Below are 15312 nucleotides of genomic sequence, written 5' to 3'. Positions count from 1 at the left end.
CAAGTGAGTAATTAAGTAAATCCTTCCCCTTCCTGCATCTCCAGTTCTCGGAGTTTTGTCTCTTTTTACTTAAACTAACTTTGGAATACATATATATATATATTTAATCAATATGTAGGCATGTTGATTTTTCCCTTATTACCCCCTCCTAGAAGAGGGCTTTTTTTGGAGGGATCCTACAGAGATACCCTTTGTGGAAGCTGGGGTTTCAGTAAAGATGCTGCTGCAAGCTGTTAAAGCCAGTGGACAGAGGTACTCCCACGTGTAGTGTGACAGAAAAGTGGCACCTTCAGCCTGGAAAACCCTGATTCATATTAGACTTCTGGGTGCTGAACGATAGGCTTTTGGGTCTTTGATTTCTCATGTTACTGTGTATATAGCCTGATGTTAAATGGGCGGTAATCTTCAGGAAAAATTACTTAAGTGAATTATGATGGCATCACGGGGAATGCTTCCACATTTGTTCTTGTGTTTTCCCCACTCCTTTTTATATGTAATATTAAATAGATTTTAAAATAGATTTAACCAGTTTTAAATAGATTCTTAGAAATTAAATGTGAAAATATGTACTTGGTTATCATGTATAAATCTGCTATTTTCCTCAAATATATTCATGGATATTTGTCAATTCTCCTCTAAATAGTTAAAAAATACCAAGTGATAAATGTAATTTCGTAAGTGCCAAAAATCTCTTTAAACCTACTAAACTGAATTTAAATGATGGGGTTTGATTTCTCCATTGAGGTAAACGACCCAGAAAATGGAGAGAGAAATTTCTTTCGGATCCTTTCTCTAAATAGTTTTTTGCCTTGATTAGCAGTTCTGCCTCTAATGATGTCCAGACACGACTTACTGCAACTCTCTTCTTATCCCATTGTATTGCTGTACATCACTATGTAAATACTTGCTGACCTGTGCAAGTAAGAAGCCCATCTCCAAAGAGCTCTGTTTACCTCCAAGAAGGCACAGTAACCATTCAGCAGAGGAAATTGTTTATGATAAGAAGGCAGAGCCACCTGCTTCAAGATCCTATTGCAAGGCTAGACTTCGACAAGACAACACTGACAAATGAGCACAAAGAGAGTTTTACAGGCACAGAGGACAACAAAAGCAGAATTTGTGAGGTCAAAAATAGCTCAGAGACACATACACAGCTGAAACCGATTGAAAGGAACGTAGTTTGGCCATATGGGTAATTCGTAACTCCTTAAAGTGGAAGTTTAAGTTAAGCTACTTAAGCCACGGAGTTAAAATTATTGTTGTGGATGTGGTTTTAATCCTGGGGCAGCCTAGAGATCTTGACAGCTGGAGTCTTGACCTGGGCGAGGTCCGTGTGTTCAGTGACGCAGCCCACCCGGGGTGCCGGTCAGGTACCTTTGCCGTCGGTGTCCCGCGGCACTCGCGGGCAGGCTCGGCAGCAGCTCCGCAGGGCGAGGGCGGCCACTGCCGCGAGGTGTCTCTCGACGATGCTTTCTTGAGGACGTTTGGGCATCTCAAGTTCCTACCTGGTGATCAAAATTCTTCCAGCACGGTATGCAGCTCAGCCGAGGCTCTCCTTTTTTTCTTCTAGCTCTTTTTGACTGTTAGGGAAAAAATTTGAAGCCATTTGGTTTGGACTGTTTTCATGGTTTTATGTACTGAGATTTCTTTTCACTGCCACTGTCTGTAAGTCTTGAGATCTTGCCATATTAGTGCTTGTTCTATAAGTTGCTAATTGCATTGCAATGGATTGCTATTTCTCTCACAGTGATCTTTTTTCTTATGAGACTGTAGTAGCTGTAGTTCTCCAATAGTCACTGAAACTATTTCTCTTCCTCACCTTTCACTCAGGTGTCCCACATCTGTTTCCACTGTAGGCAGCTTGCATGTTTTTCTCTGCTGCTTCTTAGATACCTACTGTTCCAAAATTTCCAAAAACAATACATATAGAGTAAGTACTCAGCAGGGCTTCTCTTCCCTTTCAGGGCAGACTTACATGAGGATGGGTCCCCACAAGCACCATTGCCAAAGCAGCGCTTCCAAGGTGGTGCTGAAAGCCACAGACAAGTCCTGAATGTCACTTGTCCTCTGCTCCTGTTCCTAAAACATTATCAAAAGCAAAAATAGTCCCAGGAGCAACACACATGGACAGGATGGCACACAAGCCCAGCATGTGCCACATGCTGTGGACTGACAGCCTGTGCTGGTGTTTGGAGAAGTTATGCCGGAAACTCAAATTGTGAATGTCGCTGTTGCTGGGCCTTGTGTTTGTACCAGCCTAAGGTCACAGCAACCACGTGCTGTGTGTTTCAGAAAAGCAGGTGGTGCAAAGGTAGACTCGAAGCAACCAGAAAACACTGATGATATGTATCCTTTTCACTTAATAGAACATTTGCTATAGTTCTGGCAATACACTTTATAATGAACAAAGTTTTACTTTGAGGAAGGTGTTGCAAACACAGGAGGCTAGATTCTAGTCTCTGACATTCAGATAAGTTCTGTGAGGTTTGGCTTGTTAGCGTATGGACAGAGACAAACAAGTACAAATAAATTTAATGCACTAAGTATTCTTGGTGTCCATAAGGAGGCTGCATCTCTAAATCAGCTGTATGATAATCATACCTCAAAACTGCGTCCATCACAATGTTTCTTATACAGTTCAGATTGTTCTTGCACCTACCTTCATGCCTGTTTAGGAATGGAGACAGATGCCAAAGCTGAGACAGATGTTAGCTCTACGGATTTTAGTTACAGGCAGCAGGTGTCATTTCCACGGGGAGCTTGCTCTTCCCTTAAGAATGACAGACGAGTGTTACAACTGGATGGGATCACGGAGTGCACATCCTCTTCCAAACTCACTCAAAAGCAAAAGCTAAATGGAGTTTGGCTCTTAATTCTATTGACAGCATTTGTTTTCTCATGTAAAAACGACAGGTCACTTTCTCTGACACACCCACTAGATTATCCTTCTTTGCTGTAGGGAGCTTACTGTAAGTCAGTTCCTCCCACTTGTCTCCAGATCCTTGGCCTTCATACATAGTTTTTTTTGTGGCTTGGAATATATATGTAAAAATGCCTTTCATCTTTGCTTGCACAGTTTATGGTATCTCTCTGCTATTGTTTCCACAGTTCATAGGGACTGTAGTACATACATACACCTGGCCCTATGCACCATCCAGTTGCATGTACACGTGCACACCTCAGCATGAGTCACCTTATCCACATCTCTGTGACCAGAAACGCAGTTCTGCTTTGTGCGTTCGCACGCACTTCTGTGATTTGCAAGTATTCAAGAAACAAACAGCTGCGAGCTAGCATCTTATTCTGCTGCTCTGATGTCTTTTTTTCACTGGTACTTCTCAAATGTAACACAAGGTCATTAAACATAGAAATAATAACCTCATCTGCAGTATAGAAATTCCTTTAGATACTTGAGGCTTCTGAATGTGCAAATATTTGTGTTTCCGCACAGTCAGGTGTGTTTGCCTCCTGCCCTTGAAAGGCAGGAAGTCTGTGTCACTGCAGACTCACAATGCTGGATTCTTAATGGGGATCCCAACCCAAACTGACAGATGTTGGGTGTAATTCTTTTAACCTGTCAAAAGCCATCTTTTTTTCTTTTGCATTTTATTTTTATTAACAAGACACAAGGAACAAAGTACACTCAGATGGAAGCATAGAAAGCGGTAATATTCACAGCCACTCCACAGAAAAGAGTCGCAGGAACATGAAAAATGTTTAGTGAGTTTTTAATTGTGAATGGCCCTTCATGCTGAGGTATAATTTTGGGGAGATATCTGGTGAGAGCTGCACATTTAATTCATAGTGGTGCTGCATTATCTTCACCCAAAATCAAGATCAACAGGAAAGCGTTTGTATCTGTTCATGTTGGAGGAGCAACCTCAGTTCTGCCTTTCCATAGCAGCTGCACTCTCATGAGGTCATGACAGAGTCACTATCCCAACTCTCTGCCTCATTTCTCTCATTGTAAAACATGATTTACTTCACTTATTCCCACAGGTTTTGTGGCTGTAATGGGGAGTGTAAATCATTTTACTACTGCTCTGGTGGGAAATCAGGCCTATCTTTCTCACTGTGTGTTCTCTGTGCATCACACGCAAGCAGAACTGAAACCTGGAGAAGCTGGAGAGTCCAGCTACTGGATGGAGTTTTTGCTGTGGTTCCCAAATACCTTCTTGCTGCTCTTGTTGGCTCAGGCTGTGTTTGTAAACACTCACAGTCTCTCTCCTTTGGATTGTTCCTTGGAGCCAGATTTTCTTTTGATGTGAAACAGGATGTGTGTGTTAATTAATTTATTTTACTCAGGGTAGGAAATTGTTGCCAATGTTCTTTGAAGAGTCCTGTGAGCCATCTCCCCCCTTGCGTAAACATTCAGGCAATTTTGGTTAAAATGTTTATTTTTTTTAACGATGCATAAATGTTAATCTGGCTGTTTTACAGTGGAGAGGTTTTACAGGCTCCTTTAAAAATATCAAGGTCATCTTTAAAGAGTTGCTGTTTAAACTGAGGAGGCAAAACACTGGACCAGGAGGATTCAGGGATGAAAAAATGAAAACCAGTATTTTCTGCTAACAGGTGTTATTTCAGAGTTTAGTGCTGGTGAAAGTGATGGTGAAATACTCTGGAGACATTGCTTCTGCATCTACTCCTTTGTATTTGTACTCTGGACATTGTTAGTGAAAATACACCCTTCCTGCCTTAGTCCTAAATTTGAAAGGACTTCTGCCTGGTGATGACAGGAAAGCGCAGGCTCTGTAAACGTTGACTTCCTGAGGCTGCCAGGAGGGCCATTCGTGCCAATTATGGCAGTGACGTTTGTGCTGTGGAAGTACACTGCTTCATGATTTATAAAGGACCAGGAGGCTTTCATGATTAAATGTTGCTTGTGAGGTCTCCCAGATTCGGAGAAATCTCTCGGGAGAAAAAAGGATTGAGAATCCCAGTGCTGGATGAGTCTGTCGTTTTGCATTTTACAGTAAAGCACTCTTACGTGGGCAAGGAGCACAGCGTGCTCCTTGTCAAAATCAAAAACTTTCAAACTGCAAGTTTGAAAAAAATAATCAAGCTATATATAATGCTATTAAGTTATATATAAGTTGAGTTTCTTTAAAAAACATTCTCTTTTTGTGATAACAATAAATAACTCATCTTAGTTTGATGTTTAATTGGTAGGGTGCTATGATCTGAGAGATGATGCAATTAAAACTGATCAGTTAAAAGTGGTCACATGCTACCAGAGATGCACAGTATTTTGTCGAACAAGACCAGATAGATGCCTTGTTCTGAAGAAACTGCATTTTGAGACTGATCTTTCAAGATACTACATGACAGCAGATTCCCCAAGGAAATGACTTGGTCTCCTTGTAATCTCAAGTGTCCGCATTCACTTCAGTGCAGGTTTGGTGTCTAGTAGCACTCTTATTCTGAGACAATAATCCACAGGAATTTAAATCAAGGCCTAACAGAAAACTCAGTGTATTTAGTATTTCTGCAAGGACTGTGCCTTAAATTCAACTGAGGTGGCAAGAGGAAAGAATGGAAGATGTATAGTGTGAGATACGGAAATTTATCTTAATTTGGGTTGAATTTAAACAGAGCTATAATGGCTAAATGTTGTGATGACTTTAGTGGTGAGAGTTAAATGGGAGATTTTCCCAGGGATCTGTTCTCCATTTTAAAAAGCAAAGAAACAAAATTTATTGTAGCTGGCACTAAATGGAAGTCTTTTCTGTCAGCAGTAGCAATAGATCACAATGACTGATCCACAGAAACCAAACTGCTCATTTCTCCTTCCTTTTGGTTACGAGTGACCCACAGCAACGAGAGAGTTACTTGTTCATATTCTTCTCAACACTCTGAAAAACAGCATTCAGCTCATGAGGACCGTCCATCCATCATCTTTTTTTGCAGTATTAGCCTTTCCTTTGACAGAGACCTTATTTAAAAAAGAGGAAGACTCCATTCTAGGATGTGACATTAGTTTTCATTATTCATTCAGTAATCAATACCATTCAGCATGGCATATGTATAATTCCACACAATATTTTAAGTTGGTGAAGATGTCTGGGATATAGGGAGAAATCTGTGTTCATCCTTTACGTAACAGTCATTGAGTCATGCCATCTAGTTTAAACAAACAGTGTGAATCTTAAAATAGCCCCTGAACATTCCACTGCGATGGCCATATTCAAATGAATGTTCAAGATGTTTCCCCACTATCGTATACCCACACAGTAACCCTTCAGTGACAGCAGAACTGTCTGGAGCCACTATTAAGCTACTCTGGGCACACAGATCTGTTCACTTGCTCTGGTAGGCAGGAAAATCTGCTTCTTTGTTGTCCACCCACCAAGAGAGGCAACAGAAATGAAATATTTTGAGGCTAAGCTCACCTGGGGGTGATTTTAACATACTAGTTGTTGTTACTGGATAATTAAAAAGCAACTCAAGAAACATGACCTTGTTGCCATATAAGTGGTGGGAAATCCTGCTCTTCACCTCATTAACAATTGACATTGACCAGTTTCAAGAAGACAGAAGTGAAAACATGTAATTTTTTAATGCAGTATTATTAATATGGCTATAGATAAAGAACTAGAGGAAATTCTTCTTATTGCTCACAATATTTGTCTGACTTCCATAATCCTCACTGATGTTTTCTATAGGATCTTATGGATACATTTCAAAGGATAGTTAAGATGTGATAAAAGCATAAATATCTTGTAAAACCAATCAGTTAAGAGAGCAGCTAGTAGACATGGCAGCTCAGCCTTCAGAAATTGTTTGGAGATATCTTTTTGGCAAAGAAAGCTTCCAAGAGGAATCTGGAAAGGCTACTCTTCTGGAGCTCACTCAGTTTCGAACCTAGAGCTCAGGCTAGTATTGGAGGGACTTGGATTTTCATGAGATGAGAAACATAAAACCATGCTGCTGCAGCTCTTTCTGAATGGCTCTGTGGGTGAAGGACTCAGCTCTTCAAGACTATCCATGTGTTATCTTCTACCAGGCTTTGCCTATATCATGTGTAGTTGTGCAGGAATCCAGAACAGCCTGTGAAATCAGTCAATAAATCTGGTATTGATCCCTCATTAAGATAAGGGTCTAGAGAAAAGACTGTGTGGAGTGAGCTTATGGCAGTTAAATGAGCTGAATGTGAACCAAATGCTTCCCTTGCTGGGGACCTAACCTGTTCTTCTGAAATCCAAAGTCCCCAAGCACTTCAAGCTGAGAGGAAAATAGCTCATGTTGAGGTGACTTGGAAAAATCCCAGGGAAAGGCATGTGTCTCCATGAATCACTAGGGGAGTTGGAGAACCAGGCAGGCCAGCAGGTACACAGAGCCCACCCAGAGGCACCCAGGCACTGAGACCTTGCCAGACCACAGCTGCCCCCTCCTTTGGCTGAAGTCCCCAGGGGGCAGAGACCCACAGCACTGAAGAGCAGAGATGTATAGAACAGGGCTGGCCACTTGGACATACTACCTACTGACCCTGCCTCATAGCAGCAGAAAGCACTCAGAGACATTAAAATAGAACAAATTTGCAATGAGATCAGGTTATATGTTTTATGAGCCATATAATTAACATGCGACACTCAGTGCCATGGGATATTATTGACTTAAATAGCTTAGTAAGTATCAAAAAGGATTAGGCATTGACATGAAACAGAATAGCATGTGCACTGACACAAACGAGGATCAAAATTACAGGGGCCACCAATCCTTGTGCTTCAGGGCATATTGTGATCATCAGCTTGGGGTCAGAAGGAAAGCCACTCTCTAATCAAGTAGCACAATACGCATGTGGGTCACAGTTTACGGATCTCTTTATTGGCCTGTTTTGATTCCTATCCCTTTTTCTTCTGTCTTCCTTTCATCCCCTCCTCTTCCTCTTCCATCACATTTATCATTTGGAATAGGTCACTACTGAAGACAAGACACTAAACTAGATGGATGGCTGAACAGTCCCTACTAATAGGGTAATTTAATATTTGCTTCTCTCCAGAACTCTATCGTTTATTTCGAATATAAATTTTATATTCATTCATTAAAAAGTTCCTCCATTACGAACCTTCTTTCTATGCTTTTTATTTTTATCAGCCTCACTTACTTACTTTTATCAGCCTCTGTCCTCAGAGGTAGCAAATGAATGTCAGTTTGGGAGAAGGAAGAGAACAACCAGGCACATTAAAGAAGACTGATTTTCTTGGTAGATACTCAACAACGGCTTAAGTAAAAAAGTTTTTGAGACATCTTGTATAGCCAACATAAATAGTCACCTGTGAGAATAAGGGGGGTTTCCTCTGTGTACATGACAGTGAGTCTATGGATAGTCATGAAAAAATGGTGCTTGACTGAGGTAACTCTTTGCATTTTTCTTTGTAGAGTCAGAAGCAAAATAATAGCTAGGAATTTAAAATTTTTTTTCACCTGCCAAAAAGTTCCTCATTTTAAGATGATGCAATATTTCACACAATTTTAGATGTTTGGATGTTTTGGTTTGCATTTTAATTTGCTATTGCATTGAAGTAGTGCCAGGAAGCCCCACATAATAGCAGGGCAGGTTGAACTTTATGCCCTGTAAAGCCCTTGTGAGAGATAAGACCTACCAGGAGTTACTCATTCTAAAGAGACAGGCTGGGGAGTGCAGGCACAGAAATGAAAATTTATTGATACTTTGTGGAACCCTAAGTTAATAGCAGAAACCCAAACCTTATCTATTTAAAAAATATGCCTACTCGTTTTCTTTACTGCTTCTTTTTTTGCTTCTTGCCTTCACCCTCCCAGGCTGATTTCTAACTCCACCAATTCTTACCCTTCCCAAGCCCTTTAATTTTGCTAACACACTCTCTTCATATCTGGCACTAGCCAGCACTACTCCACTCAGCACACTGATACATGCTGCCCTTCGTCTTATTCAACCTTGTTGGAAAGATGATACCATGCATCTTCTCCAGCACCCTTCCCGTTTTCCACAGTGGGTCAAATTCCAGTTAGTTTCTGTGAACGAATTTTGTAGTCCTTCACTCTGCTTCACTAAAGACTGACACTTTTGTGTTACTGCCTTCCCACAGACATTCTTCAACATACCAAAGCTGACCTTAGGCTCCATGGACAGATGGGGCCTGATCCGAAGTCCATTAACATCAGAGGAAATGTCCATTTACGCCCATAGGCTTTGCATTAAATCCCTTGCATTTTACTTACTTTCTTTAGTGCCCCTTACTCAGCTCGAGTTATTAAAATCAGATTAATACCTCAGACATCCCTGACAGAGCAATGTACTGTATAAGCCAAACTGTGCTACTTTAAAAGATAGAGACCGAAACTGCTACTCTGCTAATGTGAACTCTGCAGCTGGCTAATACTAAAAGCAAGGCATTACTTCTAGACTTCAATCCTACACAACTGAGGTTAGGATCTCACTTACTGTTCATTTGCTCGATCTCCCATTACTAGTGCATAGGCTGTCAAAACCATTTGTTACTGTTCAGATACTTTCTGGTTCCTACAACTCTATTCTGACCAGGCAGAGTTCAGATTCACCTCTGTTTGCAGTTTTACTCTCAGTACAAGTAGGCTGCTATGTCAGCCAGAACATCAATATTTCTTTCTGTTGACACAATACTCTTATCCATATTGCCACCCCTCCTCCTGCTTCATTTTGTCTACATTCCTTTTGAAAACTCTACTCCCATAATTTAGTCTCCCACTCAGTACTTGGTTTAATCAAGTCTGTCACTCAATTTATATCCCACTTCTCGCTTAACTCAAGTTTCTCGGTTAGCAATCTGTTTCTGTAGCACTTGCTATGCATAACACATGGTTAGCTTTTCTTTATACACTTGCTACTCTGTTCCCTTTCTGATTTCCAGACCTCGCTTTTCCTTGTAACACTTGAAGATGAGAAACTTCCTTTTCTGTCTCCCTTTTTCTATGTTCCTCATGTATTTTTATGAGACCACTGCAATCAGAACTTCTTAAATACTATGAGGTGCTTTGTGCAGGGCACAGAACAACTCCTTGAGTCCAATTAAGACAGTTTCAACTACAGAATCTCTCAGTTTAATACACAGCTTTGGGTAAACCTCTCCTGTTGATGTATTTCTTTGTCATGGCTCATACCACTTTCCTCTGCATAAAAGTCAGATTCTCTCCCTCTGGCTGCTCATTCAGCACAGCATGCTAAAACTTGGTCTTAAACATCCTCTCTCAGTTTTTGTGTTGTGGAATGAAGCCCTGTTCCAGTTGCTCTGTACATTTTAGTATTGGGGACTGGGTTGCATGTATCCTGATGACATTGCCTAGCGCAACCACAGCACAAACTTAACAGATCACCTTTCCTGCCCAAAGGACATCTAAAGTCATTTCAGATGGTGGAAGTGCACTGCAGGTTGTGCATCAGATACACTGTCCACCTTTGCATATAGAATTTTCCACTTGAGTTTCATGTTGTCAGCGAGTGCTTCTGGTGAGGATCATGGGTTGTCAACCACTTTACTCCTTGGAGGCAACTGCTCTGTTAAAGAAACTGGGGGACCACAAAATGAGGCTGTTGGAGCAGTTGTAGCTTGGTAGGAGGTGGATTGATACCTGTTGGATAGATAATTTGTTGGTTCTCTGAATTATTCTGCTGTGTCAGCAGGTTTCCAGGTTTAAATGCTGTCATAGTATAAGACGCAGAATGCTGTTGTTTCATAATCACCTTCTAGAGGTATTGCTTTGTTGTAATGCTACTGTTATGTTGTCCTACTTTTGCTATCTACTTTCTGCATAGGCTGAGGGAATTTTTGCCCACTGCATCATTTCAGTGTAGACTTTGCAGCACTGGGCTGGCTGCACTGAACCTGGAGATGGGGAGTGGGGGGGATATGCAGGTGGCTGCTGTCACTGCTTTTCCTATGATTGAATAACATGTCAATTTCATAGTCCAGACACAGTGCAGGAATATATGGCACTCATACAGTACTTTTAATTTTCAGATCAGTTTAATGCTACTCTTGGCTTATGGTACACTCATCTGTCTCTCCGAATGTTCTTAACACAGCTTTCACTCCCAGTCACGCAGGAGAGGCCAGTGCAGCCCTTCCCTCTCTGACTGGATCAGTGACTGCCCTATATAAATCTGCATATTAAGCAGATTTGGCAATTGTTCAGAAGAGACAGACTCACTGAAGTAAAAGGTGAAAACAAACTTGCTTATAAAGGCACTGCAGCAGCACTCTCAGATGGTATGCTAGTAGAGACGGCACAGAGGCCGGTTTGTTTTCTTTTGTAGTTGGAGACTGATGATTTCTGTTTGTCTTCTGCGTCCAAGTCTCATCACCATAAACCGCGCGCGAGTGCGAATGCCGGGTCTCACTCTTTTAACAGTTGCAAGACATTTCGCGTGTTACCGCTTTACCTCCGCACCAGATGGTTCATTTCCTCGGGGACTCCCACACGCGCCCCCAAGGTCGGGCAGCCCGACAGCGCTCGGGAGAGCCGGGCCCAACTTTGAGGTGGATCCGGAGAAGGGCTTGAGGCCCCGCTTGCGGACCGGGTCCCCTGCGCTTGGCGCCGGGCTCGGACTGCGGCTGCTCCCTCCCCGCTCACGGGGCGGCCGGGGCGAGCCGGACGGCTGCTGCCTGCGGGCCACGGCTCGCAGGGGCCGGGTGGCCCGGTGTTCCCCCCGCTGACGTGCGCCCGGGGGAGGGCGGCGGCGGCAGCTCCCGCTTCCCTCCCCTCCCGCTGCACGCAGGAAGCTTATCCGGCCGCGGCTGGCGCGGCGCCCCCCGCGGGGGGAATTAAGAGAAATACCCGCCGTGCCCCGGCCGGGGTCTGCTCCCGGCCGCCCGTGGAGCGCCGGGGAGGGGGCGCGCCCGCCGCAGTCCGCCCGCCCTTGGCGCGGGGCGGGTCGCTCACTGCAGTGCCCGCGCCGGGGCCGCGGCGGGGGGAGCGGCCGCGCCCCGGCTGCAGCCCCCGGCGGGCGGCGGCGCTGCGGGCGCCCCGGGAGCGCCCCCGGCGGCCACACCCCGCGGCGGGCCGGGGCCGGCGGAGGGAGGGGGCCGGCGCGGGGTGTCTCCGAGCCAGTTCTCGCGGTGCTGGCCAGGCTCAGCCTCCTTCCCCTCCCCGGCGAGCGGTGACTGTGCACGGCGGAGCGGGGAGCGCCGAGCCGGGCGCGGGGGGAGCCCGCGCCGCCCCGCCGAGCCAGGAGGAAAGGCCGCCGAGCAGCGCGCCCGCCCGGCCCGTCCCCGCCGCCCTGCCCCATGCCCCAGCGGCGCTGAGCCTCCCGCAGCCCGAACATGGCCACCACGGCAACGTGCACCCGCTTCACCGACGAGTACCAGCTCTACGAGGAGCTTGGCAAGTACGGAGCCCGCTGCGCTCGCCGCGCCCCGCCGCCCGCCCCGGCCCCGGGACCCGCCGGCGCTGCCGGGAGCCCTGTGCCGGCCACCCGGCTCTCTCGGGAGCCGGAGGAGGATTAGCTGTCGCGCTTGTAATCCTGCTCTCCAACCCCCCGTCCACCCCAGCGGCACCGCCGCCGGAGGGAAAGGTGTTCCTGCCCCCCTGGGTCGCCCCGCCGCAGCGGGTGTCCCCGTAGCCTGCCTCGTGCTGCGCGCTCCTGTTGCACCCCGAGGTTTCCTCTCTTCCCTCCTTGCCTTTCTCAGGACCCGGCTGCCCCGAACCGTCTCCCAGCTACACGTTGCCGTTCCTTGCAACTGTTTCTGCGCTGGGACGCGACACTGTTACAGCCACTCGGCGATGCTTCAGTCCCCACTTCCTTGTCCCTGTGAAAGGACCAGGTGCTGCTGCACCGCGCTTCTCCCTCCCTCCCTCCCTCGTTCCTTCCCTCCCTCTCTCCGCACTTGTCTCCGCATTGGCAGACCTGCAGCTGCACCCTAGGACAGGGCTTTGCAGGGGACCCCGCTGGACAGGAGAGCAGCGTAGCAAGGACCAGGGTAGGATTATGGGGACAGTGCTTTCGCGGGTGCTGCTGCTCTCTCCCTCCCTTCCTGCACCAACTGCATCTCTTCCCTCCAGCCCGGTGTCCCCGTCCCTCCCAACACTGCTGCAGCTGTGTGTCACCAAACCCGGGCCCCGGTGCTGGTGATCACCTTGATGCTTATTGGTTTGTATGTAGACGTTGAGGAAGGGGATAAAAAGGCAGGACTGCAGTATTGGGAGAATTCAAGCTATTTTAGGTTCCCTGTCGTGCTAACTATATGTGGGGCCCTTGTGCAGCTTCTGTCACCCTTTCTTATGCTTTAAATGTGTACATTTGTCCCTAGACATGGGTTTGCAGTCCTGATCTGAAGGACTTGGAATTTTCTGCTAGTTTTCTCACATTTTTCCTTTTCCGCTTTTCAGGTCTTTTTCTATAGAGCAAGTTGTTTTTATTTTCCCACCCTCTTTTGTTGTTGATAAAAAACAAGGTGCTGCTTTCAAGCAGTCATTGTGTAGTCCTGCAGACTTTGAGTCCCTATCTTTTCACCTTGGTCTCTGCTGTATTCTCTCTTTTTTCCTCACAGAAATCCTTCTTCCTTCAGACCTCTTCTCCAAGAGGAGTTCTCTTTGCAATATTTATAATAATATCAATAGTTTCAGCTTGAGAAAATGTACAAAGCTTCATAGCTTCCTCCTCACTTCATTAATAGGTACATACTTATCCCCATTTTGCAGGTGGGTTGAGGGATATAAAAGAATTAATAACTTCTGGAAAGTGTTGCAGCAGTTTTGTGACCGAGCTCGTACTTGAACATGGGAGACACAAGTCAGATGTGATGTAACTGCTAAGGATACTGTCTTTTGGAGATGAACATATTGGCCAGTGTTCACAGCACTGTTCTGGACTGTTTGTCTCCTGTTTATCAATCCCTTCATGTCCTGTTTCTGTGCCTGTATGATCTCTCTCTCCCTGCACAGTGTGCTCTTCTTACTACGCTGTCTCTGAGGGGGCTTGTCAGGAGGCTTGAGTACCATCTAGACCAAGTTTATTTGCTGATCAGATAGCATGCACCGTTCATCAGATTCTCATGTGTTGTTTCTCTCTTCTGTATGTCTTCTGCCCTATCCTTAACCTGGTCCACTCCGGGGACAGAAGTTGTTGCTACTACATTCACATTTTCAGTTTCATAGCACCTACCCTCTTTATTTTTCTTCCAGGGGAGCCTTCTCTGTGGTCCGTAGATGTGTAAAGAAAAATTCTTCACAGGAATATGCTGCAAAAATCATCAACACCAAAAAACTGTCAGCAAGAGGTTAGTGTCTTGATCTACCTTTCTTCCCGATATTAACAGAAAATACTTCTGTGGAGTTGAGGCTTTAATAAGTTTAAGTGATCTGTAGTTGCTCGTTTCGGTCGTTTTTTGAGCATTGGAAAATAATGGAGTTACATGGCAAAGAGGAGACTGAAAGAAAATAGTGTAGGGTGATAGAAAAATTCCTGTGTCTAGAAATGGACACTCTGTAAAGTGAGGTTGTCTTTTTTATTTCTTGAGATCTTTCTTCTTCAAGCTGAGCTAGAGGTAGATTTACCTGCGTGTGTGTGTGTACCAATCACTCATAATAAACAGAAGTGTTGCAGACTGATTTTGCTGGATGTCTTTTTTACTGAGGAGGTCTGTATTACCAGAACAGATGTGATTTCTTTTTTTGAAGGATAAGTGCTGTCTATTGGCCTTGCTCCTTTCATGCTGTAGTTGAAGGTGGTGTGTTTGGAAACTAGCAAGCCTGCCTTCAAAGGCAGAAGGAGATTGGGTGGAGAAATCTTGTGAATTTGACTTCTCAGCGTATTAGAACAAGTTCTGGGGGTTTTTTGTGCTTTCGTTAGTCCTGGAGACTTACAAAACCTGAAACCAGACTGTAGCCCTATGAAAACAGAAAAAAAATCTTAACTCTTCCCCCAAGCTGTTAGTCTTCTGTTTTCCAGGGACATTTGTATGCACAAAGACCTTGTACTATGAAGAGAATGTGTATCTTCTAGTGTGTAAGGAATCACTACAGGGATTAAAGTTGCCTTGCAGGTGGGGTGGATGAGGGGGAGAATGAGAAACTGAACTGCAATAAAAGATGCTGAAAGCAGGGAGTGCAACAAGTTGAGATGCCAGAGGCAACTGTTTCTAGAAGAGTTGAACAAAAAAAGTTTTAAGTCTTTAGAAGTCTTTCATATTTGACAAAATGAATGTATTAAGCCCGTGACTGTCTTCTAGTTGAGTAGAGGGCTTAGTAGGGGTTGTTCACAGAGAAATGAAAAAGAAAAAGCAAGAGGAGAAAGCAAATGATCTTGGTAAATGATTTAGAAGTGAATGATGTTTTGCCTAATCCTTATAAAAA

At 44.7% G+C, this 15312-nt stretch overlaps 1 protein-coding gene across 12 annotated transcripts in view; it reads left to right on the top strand.

Moving 5' to 3' along the window:
* The first annotated feature begins 12209 nt into the window (after nucleotides 1–12209).
* Nucleotides 12210–15312, top strand: part of CAMK2G (calcium/calmodulin dependent protein kinase II gamma) — a 117925-nt gene continuing 114822 nt past the window's right edge. For 11 of the 12 annotated variants that reach the window (XM_027885180.1, XM_027885174.1, XM_027885178.1 and 8 more), the window contains exons 1-2: nucleotides 12210–12346; nucleotides 14143–14237. In XM_027885180.1, coding sequence (XP_027740981.1) covers nucleotides 12282–12346; nucleotides 14143–14237 — 160 coding nt within the window. In that variant the 5' untranslated portion in view covers nucleotides 12210–12281. Of the gene's footprint in view, nucleotides 12347–12726; nucleotides 12783–14142; nucleotides 14238–15312 lie in introns of those variants that run through there. The other variant, XM_027885171.1, reaches the window with a different exon arrangement.

The sequence above is a fragment of the Empidonax traillii genome, unplaced genomic scaffold (genome assembly GCF_003031625.1).
Source record: "Empidonax traillii isolate 1590-97213 ecotype Southwest subspecies unplaced genomic scaffold, ASM303162v1 scaffold162:size863265, whole genome shotgun sequence".
Classification (NCBI taxonomy): domain Eukaryota; kingdom Metazoa; phylum Chordata; class Aves; order Passeriformes; family Tyrannidae; genus Empidonax; species Empidonax traillii.
This window is presented reverse-complemented; position numbering and strand designations above follow the sequence as displayed.